The 27,873-nt window shown below is 40.2% G+C and overlaps 1 protein-coding gene across 2 annotated transcripts; it reads left to right on the top strand.

Moving 5' to 3' along the window:
- Positions 1-531: 531 nt before the first annotated feature.
- On the top strand, positions 532-27,220 carry reps2 (RALBP1 associated Eps domain containing 2). Of its 2 annotated transcripts, XM_063466926.1 has the most exons (19): positions 536-1,082; positions 7,469-7,592; positions 8,089-8,264; positions 10,641-10,749; positions 11,245-11,351; positions 11,437-11,578; positions 11,691-11,754; positions 13,382-13,550; positions 13,638-13,691; positions 13,921-13,999; positions 14,624-14,692; positions 15,033-15,081; positions 15,169-15,305; positions 15,649-15,710; positions 15,826-15,915; positions 19,680-19,766; positions 19,857-19,990; positions 21,164-21,269; positions 25,863-27,220. In XM_063466926.1, the coding sequence occupies exons 1-19, from the start codon at positions 903-905 to the stop codon at positions 25,929-25,931; spliced, it is 2,007 nt and encodes a 668-aa protein (XP_063322996.1). In that variant the 5' UTR covers positions 536-902; the 3' UTR covers positions 25,932-27,220. The 2 variants fall into 2 exon arrangements, with proteins under 2 accessions (XP_063322997.1, XP_063322996.1); XM_063466927.1 differs by lacking the exon at positions 21,164-21,269 and having other exon boundaries at positions 532-1,082.
- Positions 27,221-27,873: the final 653 nt, after the last annotated feature.

Raw genomic sequence — 27,873 nt, 5'->3', positions numbered from 1 at the left:
TTTTCAAACTTGTTAGACTCTCACAGACTCTGATTCATCTAATATACTGTATTTCCGTTTCTTTTGCACAGCATCGTGCAGGTTTGAAGTTTTGCTTAAAGCTGTAACAGGATCATGTGGCATTTCTGAGTCCAGTATTTTTTCTGTGCATGTTTGCTGATCAATAATGGCCCCATTTCTGTGTCAAAATGTCATTTTTTTAATACAAGTGTTACTTTAATGTCAGGATGTTAGCAGTATTTTTAAGGTGCTAATATTAGCCTCCATAAGTAAAAGTAACATTAAAGTAAGTTGCATTGTTTGTTTGCTAAATTTGCTATTTGTTTTGCTCTTTCTAGTTCCTTTATTGTATACAATTCTAATTTTGGAAGTTGGCCTAAAGTGTCTGAACTGTTTATCTCGTGATGAAACCAAATTCAGACTATTTATAGAAGGCTATTCTAATTTAGCAGGAAATATGAGTGATATTCAAAGTGCTTCCCTATGTTCTATCAGAGCACAACAGATTAATTGTTGGCTTCATTACTTTCATTATGCTGTATCATATTACACCGCATCTGTATTGTGATACAGGATAAGAATTTGTAGAAGGTCCTGTAATAAAATAAGCTTTATTCAATTATGGATTGGAATGTAGGGTCTTCTTTCAGCTTGTCCTGGGCTCTGTCGCCCCCAGCAGGCGCAAGGCGGTAGTGCTACAATCACTCACAATAGGCAGTAGGAGTGGACGAGCCTGAGGGTGAGCAGGCGGGCTGTCTTCACAGGGAACTCTCCTGTAGGAGGTGATACTAAACCCTCCTTCTTTTCCGACCTGAAACAGGAGCCGGAGTCCGGAGCAGGATGTATTGATCTGTTTGTTTGTAGTGCGTCTCCGGCAGATCCTCCATGCGTCAGCCCCGGGAATGGATCAGGAATCCGGTGCGGCGTCTGCGGGGAGTTTCATCTCCCTGAATGAGCATGAGCAGAGGTATTACTCAGGTCTCCACGGTCTGTGCCAGGCTGACACTTCAGGAAAACTGTCGTCCAGTAAAGTGGCAGAGCTGTTCAAGGCGTCTCAGCTACCTCCCGAATCTCTGCATAAAGTGAGTGTGGTGCTTGTGTCTGCGGCTGCTTGGTCAGCTCATGTTATCAAGTGTGAGGGGCTGAGGGCTGCGGCTGCTGCTCCCTAAACCCCAGATGCAGGAGACACAGAGCCTGCGGTCTGCTGTGTATAATAATGAGCCACATTTTCATTGTGATGCCTTTCTGATCTCTTTGTGTGTGTGTGTGTGTGTGTGTGTGTGTGTGTGTGTGTGTGTGTGTGTGTGTGTGAGAGAGAGAGAGAGAGAGAGAGAGAGAGAGAGAGCGCGAGAGGAGGTTTCACACACCCTCTTTTCCCCCCTCCTCTTCTACACAGGAAGCCAGTCTCTTTACATATATGAGGGTATAGCTGAGCATGTGTCTGTAGGTCTCATCACTACATAAGTAGGTGTGACGGTCCTCAGATGTCACCTTGGTGTAGTTTAGGTTAGGGTTAGGCCTTTTGCACTAATTTCTAGTAAGCTTGTTTACTGTAACCAAGGATTTTTTGATGTGATCAGCACCAACAACAGCCTTTGTCAGTAGTTATGTTTACAAATTGTTGTGCTGTCCCCTTTAAGAATAACAACCGTGGTTCTGAAATTTTAAACCATTCACTTCCAGAGGTTGACCCATACTAAATTTTGAGTGGCCAGCACCAAGTATTTGTGAAGAAAAACTCAATATTGATCCATCAGCAAATAAGATTTATATAGATAAATGCATAATATTCATATTCAAGTATTCTGTCTGCTCAGAAGTGATGCACTCTGAATGTAGAAGGAAAACCACATTTTCATCCATCATCTGTTCATCATCAGACTGAAATAGTGAAATCATAGTGAGTTTCTTATCACTATGATTTAATAAAGCAAATATCACAAAGTAATCTGGATACAGGGACTTTTGTAAAACTGGAGCAACCTTTTGTCAGACAAATGATTGAAACATCTTAAAATGAGAAATAATTTAACTCAATCAATAATAAATAAATTGTCAGTTTGGTTATTTCAGCTCAGCAGTTCATCTGATATGGAAATCATAACCTATAAACTTGATGTTTCTGTGATGGATTATAAAACATATAGATTCTTCAGACTTGGTGAGGTTTAATAATATGGCACATAAATGGCTGTTAAAGCAGTTTTACAAAGAGAGCAATATATCTGAAACTTACAATACTTAAAAAGTCAAACATTTAAAGCATATCCCATATCATTTGTGGTTATGGATCTTAAAACTTGTAAAACCCACCTCTTTATTAACTGATGCTTTCCTTTCTGAAAGAATGAGGGTCTAATTAAAAGCAGACAAAACTAACACGTAAACAAATTTAATTAAAACTTTTACTGTGCTCCTTGTTTTTCTTTGCGTGTTATTAATTACGCTTTATGGGCTGATAACCGACAAGCTTGACAGACAACTTAATAGCAGTGGTGGTGTTAACTGTGTCTCGCTGGCTCCAGCATGAAAGAACCAAGTGAGAGTCATTTTTCCGACCCATCACAGGAATAAAAACACATTTTTCCAGCTCAGATGAGCACAGCGGGTCGCTGTCTCCGTTCACGCCACCCTCTGTCCCAAGGGGTCTGCTCCCTTCGATGGGAGGCTATTGTGTCTCTGCGTGGGTGTCAGGAAGTTTGGCACTGAGCCACACTTCCTTCCTGTCCGGCCTGGATCGCCGCCACCACTTGGGGGTGATTGACACGCAGCCTTCTGAGCTGTGTTTTGGCCCTGCGGCAGGATGCCTGCACGATCACTCCTGAAGTCACTGCTGACTTCTGGGTCATCATGTCACACAGTATCAGAGACTGGCTTACGTCCTCTCTTGCCTCCGTGAGTTAGATGTCATGTTGTGGCTCTTGAGGTTGTGCTATAATATAATTTGCCAAAACAAAGGACATTTTCCACCATGTGCTGTATGTAGAGGTATGTTCTGCTGATTTATGATTTAGTAAATTTAGACAGGAAGTTTCTTTTTTTTTTCCTAACTGATCTGTTTACAGCAGATAAATAGAAAAGCACGAGGCTTCCGCCTGCTGCAGTGAGGTCATCTGTTGTGCTCATTAAATGGATGTATAAAGACTTGGGGTCACACTGCTATTGCCTGAGATTAACTTTACCGCCATCTAAGCGGATGTCCCTCATAACATTTTATCATGGGAAAATAACAGCCACTGCAGCCACTGTAAATGCACTCTGATGGAGACCAACTCCCAACCTATACAATTCGCAGTACATTTGTAGTTCATTTTCCTGGCATGTATTTGTGCGTAAAAGCCACGTTCAGATTCCTGCACAGAAACGATGTGTTGACAGATGTGCTGTCAAACCTGTCCAGATGAATGAGGGTGCAGTCAGAGTTCCTGTGCTCACATCCTGGTTTGATGGTGCCGGTGCTGCTAGCTGATTGTTTACAGAAAATATTAATGGAAAAAGGCATATCACTGATATATCAGTTTGTAAGTTGTCTAGTATGAAAACCATGAAAACCTCTATTTACATAACATAATGCACAAAAAACCTGTTTGTGGTACTTTACAGATGGCGTCATCACATTGTTTGTCCAGTGGTTCCTCCAACAATCTGCAGTGCTTATAGTAGATAATGCATCACAGCAAAGAAGTAGTTGATGTGCAAACGTGCAGTGTTATCGCCGTAATTTGCTGACTAATTTGTTAAATTGAACAAACACTGCCCACTTTTTCTTTCCACTATAACGTACTGTTTAATCAAGCCTAAAGTAAGTGTAAGTAGGTTTAAGTGCGCTTATCTCCTGCAAGATTAATGGCTGATTCTAAATTAAGAGCGTGTATTTAATTGGTTGTCAGGGTTTTTCCCCTCCAATGGACTAATGACCTGTCCTCTTGATCCTGCCGTATGATGGTTGGACTATAAGAATATAAATAGAGAGTTATTTGACTGTGGCCATATCTAATCAGCCAATCACATGCTAGAAATTCAATGGATTCAGGCATCTAGACATGACCTGCTGAATCTCTCAGAATGGGGAAGAAAGGTGATTTACGTGACTTTGAACGTGGCATAGCTGTTGATGCCCTCAAGGCTGGTCTGAAATTTGCCCGAAACTGCTGATCTGCTGGGATTTTCCCACAAAGCCATCTCTAGAGTTTACAGAGAATGCTCTGGAAAAGGGAATGGTAAATTCAGGCTACAATTTAGAGGGCTCACCTAAATTGGACAACAAAAGATTGGAAAATCATTGGCAGGTTTGATTTCTGCTGTGAAACTTGGATTATAGGGTCATAATTTTCTGTAAACAACATGAAAGCATGGATCCATCCTGCTCTGTATTAACGCTTGTATTAGCATAATAGTATGGGGTATACTTTGTTGGCATACTTTAGACCCCTTAGTACCAACTGAGTTTTGTTTATAATACCATAATGTTGTTGCTGATCATGCCCACCCCTTTATGAATCTATACCATGAAAAATTAAGACAATTTTGAATTTCGAATGGGGCCCAATCCTATACTGGCAATATATTTAAAAATGTCAAAACGCAGTCTTGCTTTTAGTACTTTAGCCACTTAAATAAAGATTTTTATACAGTTAAACAGTACACATGCACTGCAAAGACAACATATACATATATATACTAATTATTAGAATACTTTCACACACCAAAACTGGGGCAAGCCGACCACAGTCGAGAGGTCCAGTTTGTGTCTGAGTTGAACAGGAGCTGCCAGCCACAGCTGTCGACATCCACCTGTCAGTTAAAGTGTCTATTTTTCTAATAATGTCCTAACTCAGGCGAGCTATAAATAATCCCTGTGCCGTGGGTAGAAAATTGTAGAACCATTCTCACTTTTTGGCGTTGTATTTTTCAGCTCTGGGGGCTGCTGCTTGTTTCCAACCCAGAACTCAAGTTACTCCTAAGAGTCAAATGCTGATTTCTGTGCTTTGTGTCTGTGAAACAGCAGATGCTTAACACCACAACAAACAATAAGCTAAATCTGGCATAACTGCTGACAGTTGAAACATCAATGCCACCCAGATTTCTTTTTGTATTCACAATAGATGTGAACCCATGGATTAATCTTGCATTTTGCACATCAGTCAAATACTTTTACAATAAAGTGTAAAAGTAAAGAGAAAAAAAGAAGTTCCTGAATGCTAACAAATGTGGTTTTTATCAGCAATGACAGTGGATCTGGTCAGATTATTCTCCCTAGTACTACAGGGTAATATGTTGAATAATGTGTCTCTTCTCTAAAATTGCATCCTCAGCTAGGCATAAGATTCAGTAGTGTCCACAAAGTTGCACTAGTGTTGACGTAGCGAGCGCTGAAATGTTTCTGGCATCATTCCACCTTCCCTAAATAACTTTCCCCTAAGGCCGTAGATCTGACATGTCAGTCTGGTTCCTGGAGGCCTTCACTGTTCTTCCTGCAATAACCTCACCATCTATCATTTTTCCGCTGAAATCAGGCGCACACATCAGTGCTGCAGACCTGACCTCCGGCTGTATGCTCAGCCTCTTCTCACAAGACTGTAGCTGTTTTGGATGTCCTGCCCCTGTGAAAGCTGTTTAATGAATACACTGCAGGTCAAGCAGAAATAATGTCTCATAAGGCAACATGAGCCCTTTGGCCTCATTAGACAATAGATAGGAACAGGGCCCCATGTTCTTCGTATTTCAGAAGTGCATACCACTAAATGTTTACTAAAATGGGCTCATGTAGGCTTTTGTTTGGTGACTTATAAAAAAGTAGACCTTACTTTGGATTTTGTCAGTTTATGAAAACATGTTTGTGTTACTGGTTTTAATTCCATTGTTGCCACAATAAAATATCTATCTGGATTTCATGAATCCAGTCTTAGTGGAGATGTGGAGAATGGCCAGAAGAAGAGGGCATTAAATTTTGGTGAGGATCCAGAGCACTTAGGCTACTGTAAAATTTGCAAGATGGCATTGGCCTTGGTGGAAAATGTGCTCTAGTGATAAAACCAAGGGTGCCTTATTGAGTTGCTGGGACAGTTTGAAAGGGAAAGAACAGTTTTAACAAGTTTACTTTTCAATTTAGAAGAAATGTCTCACCCACAAATAAGCCAAACAATAAAGGGATGTATGGCCAAAAAGAAGTAGCATAAACAAAACAGTTAGCTTACCCAGTAATAACAAAATGGGATGCTTTAAAACTGCTTTAAGAGTTTTTTTCTGAATTAAATGGACATGTCATGTTTTTTAAGCTATTTAAAACGATAGTGATAAATGGTGTTACCATGCTAATTGTTTTCTTCACTGCCTTGTATGTAGATTTAAGTTAAGCTAATGGGGGGGTGTCGAACTCCAGGCCTCGAGAGCCGGTGTCCTGCAGGTTTTAGACATCACCCTGTTTCAACACACCTGAATCAAATGATTTGTTCATTACTGGGCTTCTGGAGAACTTCAAAGAGGTCATTTAGCCATTTAAATCAGCTGTGTTGGATCAAGGACACATCTAAAACCTGCAGGACACCGGCCCTCGAGGCCTGGAGTTTGACACCTGTGAGCTAATGGTTTGCTTAGCTAAAAAAAAATGACTGTAATACCACAATTATCGCTTAATTAATCAATAATTGGTTAAAAGGTATAAAAGCAACAACGACTTTTTAAAAAAAAGACAAAAGTCAGAGTCTGCTACCTCTAGTCTAGTGCTAAGAGAAGCTAAACCCTGTGCTAATATGCTTAGCATAGCTATAGAGCTGTCCCTTTATTAATAAATGTGTGGTGAAAAACTAAAGAACTACAAAAGGTGTCTTTTTTTAAAGGAAACAAAGCCAGGCTAACCTTTGTCAAATTTTGGCTAGCCTTTTTGCTTAATTAAGCTAAAATATGGTTTGGTTCGTATTTTAGCTAGGTAGATAGATAGGGTACTGTTTGGTTTCCTTAAGTCTAGACATAATATCTTAAAAACAGAGCGTAGAAGGTGTTATTACTTGATTCAGGATTACATCCTGGATTCAACTGAAGCTCAAGTGAGTGTTTACAAAAACAGACAGACATTTTCTTTCAATTATATTTTATCTTTTTTTCTTTATTATTCCAGATAATCCTAATCCGCTGTGCTTCCCAGGAAGCATTGTACCTTGAAACAAAAGAGAAAAGGACAGATTACACCGTGCTGATCTCTTGCATACTTTTCTTCTAGTTCTATTCTATTTACCCATAATTTTCTACTATACATTATCTTGATCAGAGTGTAAAATAACCACATGCTTAAGCTAGCCCTGGCTAGATTATATTTCTGTCACTGCAGGCAGCATGAAAGCTGAGATGTATGACATTGTTGGAGGTAGATAACTGTGTCACAAATTCAGGGCATTGGTCATAGCATGTTTCAGCTGGTTTCAGTTGTTCACAATGGAAAAGTCTTTTTTAAATTTTCCATCTTTTTCAGGTGACCGAGGTGTGTGGAGCAAAGCGTCTGGGTTACTTTGGTACATCTCAGTTCTACGTGGCTCTGAAGCTGCTCGCAGCTGCCCAGTCTGGTCTACCCATCCGCCTGGAGAGCATAACCGCCAGTAAGTCTGCTGCTCAGAGAGGAGGCGTCTTATGAGAGGAAAAGGGGATCAGGAGATTATCTTAACATGGCAGGATTTGGCCTAATCTGGATGAAAGGGGAGTTGCATGGAAAGGGCTAAGTGGGTTTGCCCTTATTACAAGGAGCACACAATCATTCACACCCTGCCCAAAGAGGAAACCCTAATGTGTGTGGTTTTTTTCTATATAAAACCACATAGCTTCATGGATTATTAGAAGGAATATGTTTATCGGTTCATATTCATTTTTGTATGTAGTAGTAGCTCTCCTCAGCAGAATAAAGCCTGTAAAGAAGTTCATCCTGATTAATTCCCTCGTGCTAATTCTAGTTGTATCAAAGGTCATTGTGCTAGGCCTAAATTATGAGACAAATTTAAAAAACACTTATACTGTATATCCACTTAAGCATTTCAGTTGGTGTCAATCGAAATAAATAATATATAATTTCTATCAATGATTTTTGTGCTGTCGCTCCAGATCTACCTCTACCTAGATTTGTTGGTCTGAAGAATGAACCAGAGATGCGATACTCGACTGTCCCTTCCAGCATAGACGCTCAGGGCCCGCAGTGTGGCTCTGCACCCGGTTCTCTTATCTGGACTCCAGCAGACAGGAACACCTTCAGACATCTGGAGGCCGGCACAGACAAGAAGGTAAGCCTGTGTGCGCTGCCATCTGCTACTTTTGGCCTGTATGCATGCGTCAAAGTTATTATAGCTTAGTGCAGCTATGCAGTATGACCAAGAAGTATGCAAATACGTTCCAGTCAGCTCTAATCATCGGAGCAGTTGATGAGAGATTAGAGAAGAATGACAAGCCTCTTTCAGTCATTCCAGTTTGTCCTTAATCAGAATTACTAGAACTGGATGACCGGAGACCTCCCTGACCACAAATTGCAATAACTTAGTTATGCCAGCAGGGTCAAACTTTTGCATCAGTGTCATGGATTTGTTGTGTTTTTTACATTTCAGCAACGGGTGCTTGCAGAACAGTCATAACTGAGAAGAAGTGAATGTTGCTAAATTGCAAAAATATGTATTAACCTAGTTTTTAAAGACAAAAGCCAACATTGTATTTATATTTTTCAAATATAGGATGGATAACATGAACAAATTGAAATAAAATTACTAGCGCATGTTATTTGGTTGGTTAAGGCTTCATAATATAATGTTCCTTTGGCAGATGATAGCTAAACTTTAGGTGCATATGGTTGGTGGTTAGTTTAACTATTCATTTCATGAGTAAAATAAAAATATGGGGTTCCATAAAATATCTTGTGATACTGTCATGTCCAATACTCCCAGAAAGGTGTTTTATTACAATCACAACCTATAAAAATTAGTGCTGTCAGCATTAATCTCGTTAAAATGACGTTAAAGCCATAACCGCATTAACGCCGCAAATCTCCGTTAGCAAGTTAGCATGGATCGCCCTGTGCGTGGGGCTGCGCGGTGTCAATGCATTAGCGCGGTTAGCTCGTTAACGTGTTAGCACTGTCCAGCCAAACGCATGGGGCTAACGGAGATTTGCAGCGTTAATGCGGTTATGGCTTTAACGTCATTTTAACGAGATTAACGCTGACAGCACTAATAAAAATACAAAAAAACTTCAACTATATCTATTGTCTTGATCATAATTTACAGGTGACGAAAATGTTTAGCCCACAAAATGTGCATAAAACCCCATTTATTCTAGACCTGCGGTTCCAGAACCCCGGGCCACCGGTCCGTGAGTCGTTTGGTACCGGGCCGCGAGAGATGAGACTCGGGTGTGAAATTTATGGTTTTCAGGGTTTTTGACGTTAACTCGGCTTCCCTGGGTCTTTTCCCATGTTGTAGTTGTGTGTCTTATTTTGAAAGAAATATGTACATGTTACCATAGCAACCAGAGAGCTTTAAGGGGCAGAAAGGAGGATGTTACTCTCAACGTTGTTGGCGCATTTCAGTTTTTGTCTTGGTCGTATCATTTTATTTTGTTGTATTTATCCGCGACACCTTAAAGGCCGGTCCGTGAAAATATTGTCTGACGTTAAACCGGTCCGTGGCGCAAAAAAGGTTGGGGACCGCTGTTCTAGACGACCTTGCAAGGGCCCCCTATGAACCCAGCAGTCTAGTAAGTGGGAATTCTATAAAGAACTTTATTATCATTGGTGCTCTGGTGGACTACAAAGATGGAATGCAAACATGTCATACTCTGAAAAACTAGCCCACTGGAGGGTGAACTAAGCGTTGTGACGGTAGGCAATAACAACTTAGCTGCTAGATAGCTTATGTAGTTATGTGTAAGAAAGCTCCTTTAGTTAGCCAAGGGATTTGCGAACATAATATTTTTACTTATATCTTTTCATTCTGCTACAGCACAAGTTGCACATTTTAAAAAATGGTTTGAAGAAATATAACAGCCTAAAACTGACATCTGGATTAAGACTTATCAGTGATTCATGGTGTCCCTGTTCTTCTTACTGATGCCACACATCTTATGGTCTGTGTAAGCTGTTTTTGATTTAGACCTCTGCATTAAATCTATGCTATAGGTACGTCATAACTGCAAATCTGCTATAACTTATTGTTGACAACATGTTGACGCAGCCCAAAATGGCTGTAATGGTACCGTTCTTCCCTCCTACCCAGGAGAAACCCCACCATCAACCAATTTTTTGGGGCGCCAAAACTGCAGAGCACACTGTGGACAAATATAAATACTAGCAACAGCATCGGCCACTTAGGTAGGCAGAATCTTAGGCTGTACATAGCACAGTTGAGTCACCTGGAGAAATGTTCACGTGCTACATGCTGGTTTGTTTGTGTGAAATAACAAATACTTCCTCCATGGTTTGAGAGAGATAAAATTAATATTGATCACAACTAAGTTCAGGTTAGTTCAGAACTTAGGTTACTGAACTTAGTTCAGTAACCTAAGTTCAGGTTACTGAACTTAGTTGTCCTGTCTGCAACAGTATCTGTTTCTCATGTGGGCTCTTTGGAAAATTAATTACCCACCCCTCATTTATACTGTCCCTGTATTTTAAGGAACTTTGGTCGCCACCACGATCCCCGTGTAGCTCACCACCTCGCTCACCATTGACATATCGCAGTTACCCATACGCCAAGCAGAGAAATGGAGTTGACCCACAAATCGGTGAGATCATTTTCACTCCTATTAAAGCTTGAAGTCAGAATTTTAACCCTGGAGAACCCATGGGGTCAAATTTGACCCCATGGTTTCCCTAGAAAACCAATGGGGTCGGCTCTGACCCCATGGGTTCTCCAGGGTTAAAAACCCTTTTTTCCCCTTTAAGTTGTATTTCTAGCACCATCTGTGCTGTTGTAGAGTTCTCCAGATTCTTCACGTGCCATAAACTGTCTGATTTAGCATGTTTGGAGCTTGCTTGTACATTTGTAATTAAGAAATAAGTCGGACTGAGAAATGAAAATGATGAGGTTTTCCTGAGTTTTTGACACCTCTTCATTCCTCGAAACTTTCGGTTTCTTTCTTCTCACGGTTCCTTTTGATCTGTAAATCTCTCATTCTCTCAGATCACATTTTCCAGGAGTGTAATCAGCAGGAAATCATTGCATGTCAGTCTCAGGTTTCTCCTCCGTCAAAGCTGTGTTTTTCTCTTCTATCCTTCAGCCTATGAAAGCAAACATTCCTCACGGCCGATCGTTCAGCTGGAGCAGCACTCCTCACCAAGCAAATACGGGACCAAACCCACTGTGGAGCATCCAGCTATGGCTCAGGTACTGATGTTTTTCTCTTTAAAGATTTACAAATATGTTTTATTAAGTCTGTATTATGCCACTTTGATTTTCTGTATGTGCTCAGGCTTCCTCAGTAGAAAGGCTCGAGCAGCAGGGTGTTTCAGACTATACTGAGGATGACCCCTGGAGGATCACAGAGGAACAGCTGGAGTATTACACTAATCAATTCAAGAGCCTGCAGCCTGACCTGGGGGCTCTCATCCTGGGTATGGACACCCCACCTAGACCTCAAATCATTCGTCTAAAGATTTTTTTTTTTTTTAAACAACATCTTGCTATAAAAGTATTTCACTGTTTTTTGCACTTTGTTATTTCAAGGAGCTGTAGCAAAAAATTTCTTCACAAAATCCAAGCTCCCAATTCCAGAGCTGTCCCACATTTGGTAAGTGCTGCTGACTCATGATGGTGTTGTCTGTGTCCTTGTTCTGCTCTGGGGTCAGTTGGGTGTTTTTCAGCCAAGAGCCTCAGCATGCCCTCTGAGGCAGACAGAGGCCTCTGTTTTTAAAGTGCAGACCAGTGCTACACTTCTCCTCAAAGGGAAAAGGTTTCGCCTCAGGAACATTCTTTAACTCTTTATTTATTGAAATAAGGGGGGAAGATGAGATTACATTAGTTTGAACTGGAAAACTGGTTTAATGTCCTCCTATTTGAAATTAAAACTTTTTTTTAAAATTATTGTTGTTCTCTTTTTTTGGCACAGTTAGATGAAAAAGATGAAGCTGCTGCTTATTTTTGCTTCGGACATCAACTATACCCCACTCACGAAGACAGTATTCTTCTTAATGGCTCGTTAAATTGAGCAAGGCTCAGTTTAGGCAGTCTCAAAATTACAGTCTTATATGCTTGGAACTATGATTATTTTCCTTCATGTAATTCTACTCACAGCTAGATGGGAATAATTAAGCTGTAAGCAGATAAACATTAACATAAAATGCCATATAACAGTGGTTGGTGGTCAAATTATATTATTGGCACCAAAATATTTACTCATGGTATCGTAGTTTATGTCATTTTAATAATAATAAATGAATACAATTATATAATCTGTAGTATTTGTAGTGAACACGCTAGGTTACCTTATCTTGGCTGCTGGGATGGAACAGAGATCAGCAAACATAAATGTCAAATTAGCTTATTTACGTAACTAGTCTGTGACTGAGTAAGAAAACCTTGAACATAAAGACATGAGGCTATTACTCCCTGTTTTTAAAAGTTGGACATTTGGGGGATTTTTTCCTTTTTTTTTTTTTTTTGCTGTGTTACTGTTATGCTTTCGTTAGTTAACTCAGTAACATTAAGAAAGAAAAATAAGACGATATAGCTAGCAGCAAGTTAGCTTAGCTTTCGTTTATAATGCTAGAAGCAGGCTATCAGAATAATTCTCAAGCTTTGCTAACTGCCTGCCAGCAGAGGTTGGCGTCAGTGTCAAACTCTTTCTGTAATGTTGAAAGAAGAGTATTTGCTTATATCTTCACAGTTTATGTTATTATACATGTCATGGCTTAGCTTTCACTTGCAATAAATTTTGAATAAGACAAAATCTATACAGAATGCCTGCTAACCGCTAATGCAGTATCGTGTTTAAAAGGCCAAGTAAACATTGTGGCAACACTTCATTTTACTGGTGTATAATTTCAGATTAATGTCCCTGTAATTATAATAGTTTCCTGGAAAGAACCTGGTAATATGTCACAAATTTATGAAACTGGAGACTGTGTAATTTATATACTTCTGCTCAACTGATTCTAACATATTACTGGTTTAAGTAGTCTTTGTGGTCGGTGCGCTGCATGCCTGCTACTAAATTAATCTTTATCTGTTTTTAAATAAAGATTCCGTTTTAAAGAAAGCTATATTTTCCAAGAATTTTGAACAGATTACCAAGTGCTTTTCACGAAACTTAAATGCAAAGTGTTAACAAAATAGTTTCATGCAGCTTTATGTGTTATTGTTTTACAGCTCCATTCTCAGGTTTTGCATATATTCTTTGTGTGTCATCTCTTTTAAAGGGAGCTGAGTGATGTGGATAGAGATGGGGCTCTCACGTTTTCTGAGTTTTGCACAGCGTTCCACTTGATTGTGGCCCGAAAGAATGGTTACCCTCTCCCAGAGACGCTGCCTCCCAGCCTGCGGCCAGGGTTCATGCAGCATGAAGAGGACATACCGGACACTCCTGAAGTACGACGAACACAAGTAGCAAAAATTAATTATTTGGGTTATGAATTTATTCAGACTTAGGCTCTTTATACCGTGCTTTCTCAACAGAGTGCAGGGCCTTTAATTGTCTTCGAGGATCCTGGACGGAGGCTGAATCAGATGGTAAAACAAATCATCAGTGGTGTTGTTTGAAATGTTTATTTGGAGTTTCATCCTGTTGCCTGTAGGGGGCACTAGCAAGCTGAACACGAGACAGAACAACTAGGTTCAAGTACATTGCATATCAGGCAACAGGTTGAGCTTAGAGCATCTTTTACTTCCTGAAATGCACACTTTAAACTATTTCAGTCTTTGCAGGTCCTGATTTTCTTTGCGCCATGTTTTTTTTTAGGATCCGAGCATTATGCAGAGACTCCAGCCAAGCTTGGCCTCAACGAAACAAGACTTGAAAGAAGAATCCAGTAAACAAGGTAATTATAAAGCAATTAGTTGTTTGTTTGTTTTTTTGAGGAACAAATGTAAAAAAAAAGTTATGCTTATTAAAATCACATGTAAAACAGATTCACTTTGAACTGGTTACTCTCCCAAAGGTATAACACTATAGTAACTGGGATAATGATTCTCAAAAAAGCCCATGGTGCTCTTTCAGTACTTCTTCTCTCCAAGCCATGTGCACAGAAATAAATCCACCATACAGTAAGTATGGTAATTTCCTTACACTAACAAACAAAAGGACAATACATGTCTGTTATCCCACTCATCCTCTAAGAATAAACAAAAGCAGAGAGAGAATGCTAACATATGTTATTTCTTAGTCCAAAAAAAGATCTCAGTTTACGCGATACTGAAATAAAACGAATCTATTCAGTGAACCATAATTTCTTAAGTAGTGAGTAAATGCTGCTTTGATATGCTTTTGATGGACGGGTGTTTCAGAGTGGGCCCTTGGGGGCCGAGTGTGTATGAAGACATTATTAGTCTAAGCAGAGTTAAGGCAAAATGTCTTTATTGCTTATCAGAGTTTTTAAATGCTTTAAACACTTTTTTTTTGTTGCATCGTCATTTCTGATCTTTCTTTTTTACTGTGTCTACAGATGTGAAGATGCTCACGACATCTCAAGACAAAGAAACTCTTCAGCTCGGTGCTTTTCCTGAGCGGCCAGGTGAAACTAACCCTTCCCTTAGCATGGGGGAGATTTCTCTGTTCCTGTGTAAAAGTACATCATGTGCTGCAAGTTTCAGATGAGCTCGGGTTGGTGGGGTGCCACAAATACCTCAGTACTTTCTCTGAGTTGGGGATCTTTCCTCTTTTGTCTGCTTCGGTGAAAATGCTTGTTTGTTGTGATTTGGTTGCGTTTTCTAAGCGCACGACACTCTCCTGGCTAGATGTAAGATATATTTTTGGTGAAAGATAAAAATAAAAAGTAACCCTGGTGGTTATTATCTGCCTACAGATGATTGATTGAAAATGAGCACACTTATTGGTATTCATCTTTCTTACAGAACCGCCTCAAGCTCTGGACCCACAGATGAAGACAAAAACTAGACCAAGGTAACAATGAACCCACTCCAGCTAAAATGATTAAACTTGCACTGCTCGTTAACCATTGTTACATTTTCTCATCCGTGTGACCTCCAGGTCCTACTCCAGCACTTCAATCGAAGACGCTATGAAGAAGGCCGAGGAGCCACCCACCCCTCCCCCTCGACCCCAGAAGACCCACTCCAGGGCCTCATCGCTGGACCTCAATAAGCTCTTCCAGCAGGGCGCTCCAGGTATGACCTGCTTATCCACACTATCACCCAGCTCCTCCCATCATATTATCTCTGCAATACGGAAGGTGAGAAGCACAAACAGCTGGGAGCAGCAGTGCATTTTGCAACTGAGCTATTATGCGTTGTTTATGGCAGTTCTCCTTTTACGGGGAACAAAAGCAGAAATGGAGATGCGTGGTTTTCAGTATTCAGTCTGAAAGGTGAGAGACTCACAAGAGAGCCATTCAGTTTGTGGTTATAAATGTGCATGGTATATTTGAGTTTAAGGAGGGAAATCTGTATCCTGAGAGCAAAGCAGGGGTATGACATCATTGCGATGTAAGCTTTTCACTTGGGATTCCAGGAGTAAAAAGTGGATGGTTGCTGCCTCCTCCAGCCCTCCCTCCTAGACCGACAGCTTCGCAGGTAATTCCTGTTTGATTAAGATTTTGACAGTAGTACTGCATGCTAGTGAGCAAAGCAATACAACAACATACATTTTTCTCAGATTAAAAGTGACAGAAATCTTCTTTCCTGTCAGGTTTCTCATTTTATCGGCACTTTGGAGAAAACTGTCCAGAGTAAAGTGCAGCAGCCAAACTTTGCTGACTTCAGTCACTTCAGAGAAGAGGTAAGCATTAAACCTGAACCTCTACCTTTGTTTCAGTGGGAATTTGCAAATGTAGCAAACAGCAACACAAATTGCAGTTACAAAAAGAAATGTCAGCATTTTCCACTTCACAACTTTCCATCGCAGATATATAAAAGTGTCATCAAAGACGTGCTTGGGAAAAGTATGAGTTTCTATTACGAGACACAAATAAATGAAAAGGTTGACAGAAGTGTACATGAAAGTCTATGCAAATTAGATGGCTTTTTAAGGCCTAAATTGTGTATTTGTTAAAAATCCTTCCTGAGAAGGCGGTACTACTCAAAGAGTTTCCAGTGGTGCTACTCAGTTTCTTAAAGCAAGTTACATTCAGACTGAATTGAATGCAATACACGAGTCGTTCCTTTCAGTATGTTTTTAATGATAGTTGGCTTTAAGGACCTGTGAAAATGCTGAAAGGTTTGTAATAAATGAAACCGATGGTTCTGCTCATCATTTTTTAATTTTGAAATACTCCTGCATCCTCTCAGGAAGAGCACTTCCTTTTTCTCTTTGTGTCATTTTTGTACTTCTGCATATTCTGACAACTTAGACATTTCCTCTTCCTTCAGTAGGAAGCCTAATCTAAAAATTATGGGTAAGCACCATATTAGGAAGTATCCTCACTTCAGAATCCTCCGTATCCTTCAGAACATATGTTGCTTGTAAAACTGAGCTGATTTTGTGGTTGCTTTCTAATGAATCGCTTTATAAACTTCACTACTGCCGTATGATAAGTAACACAAACGCTAATTACTGTGGTGCATTTGGTACTTTTATCAATGTGTGTGTTTGTTTAAATGAGCCGCACACCCCACAGCCATAATCAACGCTGTGTGCACATGGAAAAGTACTGTATTTTACTGCACTACATTTCCTGGAACTGCAGGTGAAAAAAAATCCCCATTCCTTTCCTTTCTCAAAGGTTATTGTATTTGCACAGCTATGTTCAGTATTTGTTTTTCTTGTAGGAGTGAAGCGATTTTGGCAGCTTTTTCTGTCTTTATGGCGTCCAAACCTCTGGCTTTCATTACAAAAATCATATGTAGTTTTAAGGTCAAAAGGCAAAGCAGCTCCTGCTTCAGTACTGCCCCTCGCATCAGGTGTTGTGTGTTCTAAATCATACTCTTCATTAGACAAGATGTGCTTGAAGTGTCAGTTTTTGTGACATGCTAAAAATGTGAAACTGAAGGTTCACAATGTGCATAGATTCGATTTGTTATTGGTCTGTTTTTAGCCCAGCATCTGCCCACGTTTTGGTGTGGATGTGGGGGTTTTTTTTCTAGTTTTTGAATGCTGTAAATCAGCGGTCCCCAACCCCCAGGCCACGGACGAGCTGTTTGGTACAGGGCCGTGAGAGTTGAGGCTCGAGTGTGAAAGTTATGGTTTTCAGGGTTTTTATTGGTTTTTATCGTTATTTTTTTTTTATTGTTTTTATTGTTAACTCGGTTTCCCTGGGTCTTTTCCTGTGTGTTATGAATAAATCTTCTTTTTTTTAACCGGTACTGGTTTTACTTTAAGGTGTTGCGGATAAATACATCAAAGGCCGGTCCGTGAAAATTGTCCGTTGCGCAAAAACAGTTGGGGACCACTGCTGTAAATCACTCAGTTCTAACTTCTGTCTTTGTCATCACTTATCTTTAGGGTGCCCTTTCATTACTCTCACTCTGAGCTTGGATCCATTACTCTTTCTTCTCCTCCCCATCACGTTAGAGCACGGCCATCTCTCTTTCTCCCCACATGGTGTTTTACTTAATTAAAACCAGCTGCACTAGATCATCCCAAAGGTAGCTATAATATGTACATTTCTCACTTAGTAAGGCAAATAGAAATCCACACCAGCCCAAGCTCCTCAGAGAGGCATTGTAAATCAGTGAAGTATAAGCGTCCTTAAAAATAACTTCCTTTTACATAAAACATGTCAATCTTGAGTTAAGTGTGAATATTTTGACACCTGCTTTTGTGGGGAACTCATGGGAGCAGTTTAATTTACAGTTAAAGTGCATGCCTATGTCTGAAATCACTCATTACTTACTGTATTACATGCTATATTCTGTAGTGAGTATTACTATACCTGATGCGCTGAATTCAAAGTAGCCCTAAATGTGGTGAAAAACAGGTGGTCACTATTGAAGCATCATGCACTGCATTTAAGAGAAAACGAGAGGGAGGAATGAAGCTTGTTGAAGTACTGATATTGTTATTTAGTTATTTTCTGAAAGCCTGAGAGAAATGACCCTAATGGTAAACTTGATCTGTGAGGTCAGTAAAAGCTTTGATGTCACGTTTTACGTCTCAATTGTTAGATTTAAGTCTTATTTAACGCAACATGAAATTTGTGGTTATAGCAAACAAGGAGACCAAATCGGGGTTTATTTTTAGGGTGGGCCTGCTTTGTGACTGAGCCACAAAGTTTGCGAGTGAGAGATTTTTAGTTAACAAACCAGTGGGTGGCATCACTGTAACCATGTCCATCTTTTACGTACAGTCTATGTTATTGCCACAGTAGAACATATTAACGTATCTGTTAGCTCAGTTATTATCCGTGCCTACTATCGGCGTAACTTTGTGCTGAACATTGGGGGGGTCAAGATCTGTGTCTAAATAAATAAAAAAATCTGAGTAAATTCCCAGATGATTAAACATGCAACTATTTTGCTGGTAATAACTTAAATGAGTAAATAATTTTATTTTATTGGGGGGGGGGGGGTATATTGGTTGGGTCTGATTATTAGGGGGGTCATAACCCCCCTAACCCCCTGGAAATTACACCCCTGGTGCTTACCAAGGTCCACTGCTCTCTTCCAGGAGTGGAGAGAGTCCAGCTGATCCATTGCATGCATTAAGACATTCAGACAGAAAGTTGGATAAGGTTAAAGTTGTCTGTTTTTGATTCATTTGTTATGTCCAGTTTGTGTTTTGTTTACTCTGGTTTGAATAAGCTTCCTTTGTCTCATTGCTCTTAAATATTCCAGTTGAATGAGGAAAGTTTTAAAAATGCACGCTCTAGAAACTGACAGTGATGGCACTTCTTTAATACCAGCCTTTGCAGCTGATGTGACCACACACTCTGCTTATGGTTCTCCTGTGGGTTTTTTGCCGCTGTAGCAACTACTACAGCGTCTGTATGTTTCCATCCTGTGGCTGTGTTTCGCGTCCAATGGAGCAGTGAATCTCTGGGCCATTTATTTGAAAGTCAGTTGGTGTTTCTGAGCAAAATGCATTTTTAGGTTTCTTGGGTACAATTTACAACAGGAGCCTGCTTAAAGCATCACGAAAGCCCGCTGCCGCCACAGTGAAGACTGCAGTCCGGACAAATTAGCGGATCAAATTCACTAAATCCAACATTAACAGATGGGAAAGGCTGTAAGAAATGCCTCCAACTTTCACAAAACTAGGGCCTGTCCTCACACTTTTGCCCTAAAAAGCATGTGGTGACACATTAAACATCTTAAAACAATGGACTAAGGCAGCAAGGCGATGCAATAAAAGCAAAGTAATCCATCATGGCTGCCCCTGAGCAGGCCGTGTCTGGAGAGCCCTACATCGCAGTCCCTGCGGGGAAGGTGCTGATTTATACATGGTCAGGGCCAACACATTTCTTTCTGCCTCTTCATAGCTCCTCTCTCAATTTAATTCACCTCATCATGGCATCAACACTCTTTTCTCCGTGGAGGAATAGATCTTTTATCATCTATCTTACATGGCAAACGTCCAAGCCAAGTTTTTCGGTTTATTGCCTTTAGGAGGAGACTAGTGTGAAACCTGAAGATCAGGGGCCACACTCCCGATTTGGGCTCAGCACTGAGGACTTGACGAATCCTTCAAAACAGGTCAGGACTGCTCACTTAAGCCACTCCTCTTGTGTAACAGTCAGTGTCTTTCTTACAATAATTCTATCTTTTCATCTGTTATGGTTTCAGGACATGACTGCCGCCTCTCACAATCAACCTCCACAGAAGCCAGTTCGCAGGAAATATCTCCCAGAGAGCCAAAACCTGGAGACTGTACCTCCGCCGGCGGTGCCATTTCCTCCTCCTGCTAAAACTCCTCAAAAGTTAGTCAAACATTTAACTTGTGACACTGATCACTTTGGATAAAAATAGCCACCAGTTTTAGCAGTGGTTAAAATGTAGCCAGGGCCACTAACCTATGTTAAATTTGGTGTAGTTATTGCTTTATATAAGAGAATAACTACATAAATCGCTGGTTGCAGTGATAAACTGACAGAATACTGTGAAGTTTTTTAAATGTGTTAGCCTACAGACTGTATGTCAAACATGGACTTAGCCACTGTCACTCATTAATTTTGGATTCTGTATTTTGCCTCAACTTAATAATTTTTTTTAAGCCAGCAGTGACCATTGTTGCTTCTAGGTCTTAAAATGTGAAGCCAACGTGGAAATGCCGTAAACCAGCACTGCATTTAATGACCAACAGGTTTTAACCTTTATTTATTAAACCATTAAAAAAAACCTTCAGAAGACACTCGCACAACAAACACATAGTGGACAGATCCAGCTCAGTGGCTCAAATTAGATCAAGTGAGGCCTAGCAAAGGACTGAAAGGTGTCAAAGCAGCTATGCTAATAACTAGTCCTAACAGGTAAATTATAAAAACAATCGAACCAAAAAAGCCTTTTTCTGTCAGACTGTAAACATGTTCTTTTCAGAGCATTGTAACACAACTTTAAGGTGACTGACTTTTGGAGCCTCAAATTGGAAAAACGGCAGTTTTTGTTTCAAGCTTTAAAGGTCACTGCATGCAAAGTTCTTGTAAACTTTATGAGTAAAATATACCGATGTTTACAGCTTGTTGCGCTACCTCAAGTGGCCAGGAAAATGAGTTAATGCAGGTCAAAGAGCTTCTTAAAAGTACCTACATGCTCTTAAGTGATCGTAAAATCCATGAAACCCACCCAAAGAGGGGAATTCACCAGACATTAAGGCACACCCTAACTCACTATAATGACTCTACCATGTGTGCTTCTGTCTCCTTATTGACCAGACTGCTCATTGAAACTGTCAGTGCGATACACGGTGATCATCAATAACAGCGGAGGCCTCCTAGTTGCAGTGACCCCTGCAACTGGTCTTATTCTTCTGACGTGCAAAGTCCAAACCTCTGATAAGCTGGAAGAACTGGAGATTGTTATAGCCATGCCATGCTGTTTTATTCACCTTAAAATTGTATTTAATAGCAAATAAAAACTGTATGAAATTCTTTTAGACTGCTGCCCAGACAGAAGAGGGAGATCCAGCAGGCTATCCGTAAGAACAGGGAAACCAATGCTGTGCTGACACGCCTTAATAGCGAACTCCAGCAGCAACTTAAGGTTAGTCCATGTGGTATTTTTTGAGCTCATGACACTTTGTATATACCACTTGGGCTTTGCTGTAGCGGTGTGTGCCCATTTGCAACTTTCTCACATTCCCTGCCCTCCACCTCCTTCAAGACTCTGGGAAATGGGAAAACCAGCCCTGCAGTGCTTAGAAAACACATATAAAGGGTGCCCGCTTGACACACAAAACTACAGAGTACTTTTAACTCTGACAGTTCAATTAAACAACAGAAGTACTAAACATTGCATTTCAGCTCCAGCCACAAGAGCGTGGTAGTGTTCAAGTTAACTCGGTTTCAAAATCCCCTCAAACGTGTGTCAGAAGTTGAGTTCTGCTCTTTTGCTGCTGACAGCAAAACGCTCCCACCGATCCAACTCTGTGAAAAGCCCCAAGCTCAACTGTCTGCCCTCCTTTGCCTATCAGTCATAGCTGAACTAATGGCAAAGACTTGGCTGTTTGCATTGGTGATCTGCCCGTGGAACACACACTCACTCACATTTGGAGCACATGCTGCATGCCTGTCATTCTCCTCATAAATGATCCAGGAGCGGAACCTTCACGCTACCATGCAGGGCTTTTATAGCTTTAATACAACAGAGGAAAAGGAATAAAAAGGAGAAGAATGCTACCAACAAAGGACCTACTTTGTAACATCTTAAAATATCATGCAAAGAGGCTATTTTGTTCTCAGATTTCAAGGATTTATGTTTCCTTTCCCTTTGTGAAAGGTCATCTGGAATGATATTTATTCGTTCTAATTCTCCCACGTCCTCAAAGTATCTGTGGAATTCTGCAGAGAAAGGCATATGTGTCTTTATATAGACTCGAGCCTTGTTGAAATACCAAGCAGCCACTGGCATTCACAACTGTCTTCTTCAAAATATAGCCTGGGCCGGTCAGGCATCCAACTACAACAGGGTGTGTGTGTGTGGGGGGGGGGGGACAGAAGGAAGGCTGGATGGAAAGGAAGACTTGACTTTTTACAAAGACAGTTCAAGAAAGTTTAAAGAATATATCCATAAATGAAGGGTGGATTATATGTTGTCAGAATCACTGGATAAACAAGTTTCTGACAGGGAAACGTCACATGAACGCCTGCTTGAAAAGTCAGAAAATTTGGTTAGGAGTCTTGCTGAGAAACATGGCTGATGAAAATAAATATTTGGCTGATCATAGGAAATTTTTAATTGAAAATCTTCCTACATTTACTTTGTAATATTAGGTAATAACCATTAGATAGACCATTATCAGTTGATAGAGATGACTGAAGTCCTTCATGTATAAAAATGACTGAAAACCATGACCACTAGGCATATATATGGACATATATGGATTTCCATATATGTCCATATATATATGGAAATATATTTTTACAGGACTCTGTGCAGTCCTGTGAAATACTGAGTATATCTTTCCATGAGGGTAAGTAGCAGCCAGGTGCTGCTAATCAAATACTGTTGATTAAATAATCATTACTAATCAAGTGTGAACGCAGACGTTTTAACAATTTGATGGTCTGGAGAATTTGGGTGTTTTACCACAATGCTGCAGTCAACATCCGAGTAAATTCACCACAAGCTCAGACTAAGCAATTCTCAGAGAAACTGCAAAACATGGCAGCACAGCTTAGGTTTGCAAAGGTGCATCAACAAACCACAAAACTTCATAAACAATGTCCTTTAGACATACAGAATGGACATGTCAGACCATAACACACAGCACTACGTTTAGATAAAAGCAAACAGCACATCAGCATAAACACCTCATACCACCTGTCGAGCATGGTGGGGGATGCGTGATTGTTTGGGTTGTTTTGCTGCTCCAGGACCTGAGCACTTTGCAGTCGTTGAGACAACCATGAATTCCTCTGTATACCAAAATATTCTAGAGATAAATGGTTGTGTCCCCGACAGCTAAAGTTTGGCTAAAACTGGATCATGTAAAAGAACGTTGAGCCCATGCACTGCAGCAAAACTGCAACAGAGTGGCTGAAAAAGAGAAGAATCATGCGGTTGCAATGGCCCGGACTTCAACCTGCCTGAAACGGCGTGCATAAACAAGTGCCTGCAAACCTGAATGAAATGAAGCAAAGCTGTAAAGATGAGTTTGCCAAAATTCTTCCACAGTGATGTAAGACACTGATAAAGTCATACAGAGATTACGTCAAGTTATTGCTGATAAAGGTGTTTAAACAAGCTGCTGAATCATGGCATGTATTTAGTTTTTCACAGAAATGCAGAGAGTCATGTGAAAACATTCTTTTTCAAGACTGTAATTTATACTATAGTGGGACATATACATAAAAGACATGAGTCATTTTAGTTTTTAAGTGACATAAAACAAAACGATAATAGGCACGTGAGCATAATAAAGTTTGAGGAACAACTTCTTAACTCTGGAAATTTGTCCAACTGAGCAGCACTTGCATGCAACACAAAATCCAGCCGGGGTTTTGATTTATCCCAGAGAAGGAAGTGCGTAAATATTCCAACAAATCTGTTAATTCCGATGAAGTTTTCATCTGATACGGTTAAGAATGTTGATGTTCAGTGAAGATACGTTGGCAGGTGCAGGCCTAATCAAGTTTAGCCTGGATAGACATGATCCACCAGCAATGCTATTAGTCTGAATTTCCAGTTTAACTGTAGGTCTCATGCTCTGAATATACGGAAATCTTTTCCATTTGAGCACCAACCTCAAGACAAAATGTTAGCTTTTCATGCACTATCCATTACCACCGCAGTCTAATAAGTGCAATGCATTCAACTCGATATATCAGTGACCTTATGACCTTTATTCTAGTGCAGAGTGGGGAGAGACACCAAAAAATAAGTGTCTAATATTAATTCTGTTTATTTTCCACGTTCACATCAGAACTGACCTTGTGACCTTTCCTCTGTTGCCACCTTCAGGGTAAATCTTAAGCTTTCGGGCCTACAGCTGGTACAGCACTGAGAGTGGGGGAATCCTATTGTGCTCAGTTCACATTTTTGGGGGTGTAATGAACATTAGGGGCCACTTCAGGGGATTAATCTTTTTACATTGTTGAGTCTTGAGTCTACTGCTATAATCACATGGCAGTGTACGCTCTCCCTGGGGGGCACTTATTGTGTTCACTCCCCTTTCTCCTGCTGTGCAGAGCTTTGTGCTCTCTTTTAGGGAGCGACAAGGTCAGGGCCTAAATTCCAGATATTAATGCTGTACATATTCCACATTCACTCAGTCTCTTCCACTTGAGGTGGCAAACTGTAATATTTCCTTAGCTACACCCTTAGTCTTAAGATTAGTCAGGGAGTTTCCATCGTTCTGTTCAACACCTTCATATTGGGGGTGTAATGAATATTAGAGGCCACTTGAGGGGATTAATCGTGTTACACACACACACCATAGCAAACAGGCAGTCAACTTAACTCTCCTGCTATACTCTTATTGCAGTATACCCTCTCCCTGGGGGTAAGTTATTATCGTCTCTCCCCCTCCATGCTGTGCAGAGCTTTGTGCTTTAATGTTGGGAGTGACAAGGTCAGATTCCAAATATTAATGCTGTACATACTCTCCGCTCACATAATCAGTTCCATATTTTGTGCAGGGGTTCACAAGGTCTGGGAGAAGGCATGTGATTGGGCGCCACGCAGGAAAAACGCATACATCAAAGAAATAATTCCAAAATCAGTGATTTATTTTAAACACTAAGCTGCCCAAAGTTTTCACAGGAGTAGCACACCGGAGAATCTGCACAGAGGTCTGACACAAGCTGTTAGCGGGCGCAGTTTGACACAATAATCCAGTAATAAAAGCAGGCTGCCGCGACAGCCTTTATTTTCCATCGTGCCCGTGATGGACGGAAAAGTCAGTAATCGGTCTGTCTGCAGTGTTTTGTGTTTCAAAGTGTAACTTTTAATCATTATTTGAAATCTTTGGGTTCAAAGAATGGTCGTTTATGTTATTGTATGTTTCTGTTTTTGGGATATTAACACAAAATGTTTGCTTTAATACTGCTCTGATGTTTCTTAATGTGAACTGGGGTTCAGTCAAAGATCCTGTATTTCCCATTCATGCCCTCAGTTTTTTTTTTTTTCTTCTATTTAATAAAGGCTTGCAAAATTTTACCTCATACCATGAATAATTTCTAATTCACAGGCCCTCAAAATATGATGTGCACTGGAAGTTTGCACCATTATATTTTTCTTCATATCCACATGAAGCTTTCAGGGCTGAAAAACACATTTATCACAGTTTAAAACTGCAATCAACTGCATCGAAAGCCAGAAGCTACCATTCTACCGTTTGCCCGCAGGGAGCACATTAATAATCCTGATTTTAGTTAAGGTTCCCTGCTTCGTTCTACAATTTGTAAAAGTCATCTTATATCTCAAATCTTTGCAAGCTGTTCATTTTTTTCCAGCACTTTCATATTTTGTAGTAATTAACATTGTGACCTTTTGGGGCCGTTGGCCAGATTTCAACCTTGTTCTTGGCCGTCGTCACCACAGAAAACAAAGCAAATAATGTCATTACCGCCTGAGGTTCATCTCTTGTTCAGACTGCAGCAATCAGAGGTCATGTTTTCTTTTGCTTGGCTGTAGGTGGTTCATAAGGAGAGGGTCACCTTGGAGTCCCAGCTGGAGCTCCTGCGGCCTCTGGCTTCGACATGACTGAGCCTGAAGTCTGATCGGAGTCACCTTCCCGTTCTGTCACAGGGGCGTGCATCGGTTTCTCTATTAAACACAAATGTTTAAGCCAAGACACAAGTGGTTGTTGTCTGTTTTTTTATGAACACTGAATAAAAGTAAAAGGGCTGACGATGGAAGCAAAGTGCATTTTTGACTCAACGGACAGGGATGTTACTTTTCTTGAATTATCAGCTCCAGCTCGAGTTCATGTTTGCATTATTGTTAAAGATGCTCTGCAGGACTAAACCATGTGTTTTTAATCACTGTATAATATGCACATGTACAATGTTTTCTTTATGACTTTCTAACTTATTTGTGTTGTGATTCACTGTTAGGTTCTCTCATAAATCTTTTATTGTTTACAGGACGTGTTTGCACATCTTTCCATGATTATGAAAAATCTTATTTTCTGTCCAGCCCATCCTCTCAGATTTCATGTTTTTCTACGCACCACATTTCATCTATATCCACATACACACACACACACACAATAAAACAAGCGATGGTGCTACAGATTGCTTTCTCGTTCTTACGCTGTTTGCACTGGAAGGAAAAATAAAAGTGCACATTTCAAAGGATGGCAAAAAATAAAACATTAGATGTGGAATGAATCTGATTTAACAAAACCTTTTAAGCATCCACAAAAAATGTGTGTTTTGAGGACTGTATCCGTAGCACGTGACGAATGTCGACACTGGATTTGTATGTAATATGAGCATTTTCATGTGAAGTTGCTACATGTTTGATGTAAGTGTTGCCTGACATCTTTATGTTTGTTATCATGCAGAGTTGGCCTTGAAGATTATCTGTTTGTGAAATCTCTCTCAATTTTTTTTAATCTCAACAGTTATTCTTCATAATAATTGTGATTTCGTAGATTCCCTTTTCCTTAGTAAAAATCTACATCTGCTATTGGCGAGATTATTTTAAACTCAGAGTTTTTCTAAACAGCCAATCTGCTGTTATAATGATTTTTATAATATTATAGGCTAAAAAAAGCAAAACCCAAATCAGTATTAACGGCTAAAAAATGAAATAATAAGCACAATAATCATCTAATAGTCATGATAGATTTGAAGACTGGCTGAAAAAGCAGGCATGGTCATGTGTTTATTGCTTTTTTTTCACACTACTGTTGGATCATGATTGTGATAATGAGATGGCAAGCCTGAAACTGCATGATTGTGTTAAACTTATGTGAGAATGTAAATGAATCTGAAATTGTGCACGACTGAGCTCTGGTCTTAAGACAACAATGGAACTAATCAATAAAGTCTATTTTTGTTGCTTGAAATGATTTTATTACCACTGGTTTGCTGTATAAAGATGCCTCAACAGCTCCACTAAATTTGGATGTATAAACAGATGTCTGAGAAACCGTTATCACATCTTGGGTATGAGGGCAGGAGAGATCAAACGGGCGGCAGTCGTAACTTTCTGGCAGTCACAAAGCAGCCGAGCTTTTCTGTGACACAGACACAACAACCGAGGGTCACCCAGATCACCGCTGATGGCTGTATTCCCAGACCTTCTGCTGCTGCCATCCCAAAATATCCTCTGACACACTTGGCTCTCATTAAAGACACACCACCCACAGATGGGCCGCTTTCTCAGTCATGTGCTGCACTCACTTCTCTAATAGCTCCTCTGATTGTTATTATTATCATGCATCATCTGTTTTCTATTAGTTACAAATGTGTTATGGGAGCTGATGAGAATGTTGGCTCAGTCATTTGGTCTGTTGGCTAATTGGCATGTTGGTCCAGACAAAATGTTTCACTAGCTAAGGCTATTCTTTATATTTGTGATCCACAGAGGAGGAGGAGTCGTGATCTTTGGGATTAACGTTCTTGGCAAATTTGACATAACATTAGGTACTAAATGCATATCCCCCCCCCCCATGAGGGTAATTTGGAGTAACTTT

The sequence above is a fragment of the Pelmatolapia mariae genome, linkage group LG23, assembly GCF_036321145.2.
Source record: "Pelmatolapia mariae isolate MD_Pm_ZW linkage group LG23, Pm_UMD_F_2, whole genome shotgun sequence".
Classification (NCBI taxonomy): Eukaryota; Metazoa; Chordata; class Actinopteri; order Cichliformes; family Cichlidae; genus Pelmatolapia; species Pelmatolapia mariae.
Note: the sequence above shows the minus strand (reverse complement) of the source record. Positions and strands in the feature narration are given on the sequence as shown.

What these genes read in the sequence shown, in the direction of transcription:
- reps2 (XM_063466926.1), top strand. Translation starts at nt 903, where the DNA reads ATGGATCAGGAATCCGGTGCGGCGTCTGCGGGGAGTTTCATCTCCCTG. An exon ending in AGCATCCAGCTATGGCTCAG is followed by an intron (nt 11,352 to 11,436) that starts GTACTGATGTTT and finishes GTATGTGCTCAG; the next exon opens with GCTTCCTCAGTAGAAAGGCT. An exon ending in TGCTTTTCCTGAGCGGCCAG is followed by an intron (nt 14,693 to 15,032) that starts GTGAAACTAACC and finishes TCTTTCTTACAG; the next exon opens with AACCGCCTCAAGCTCTGGAC.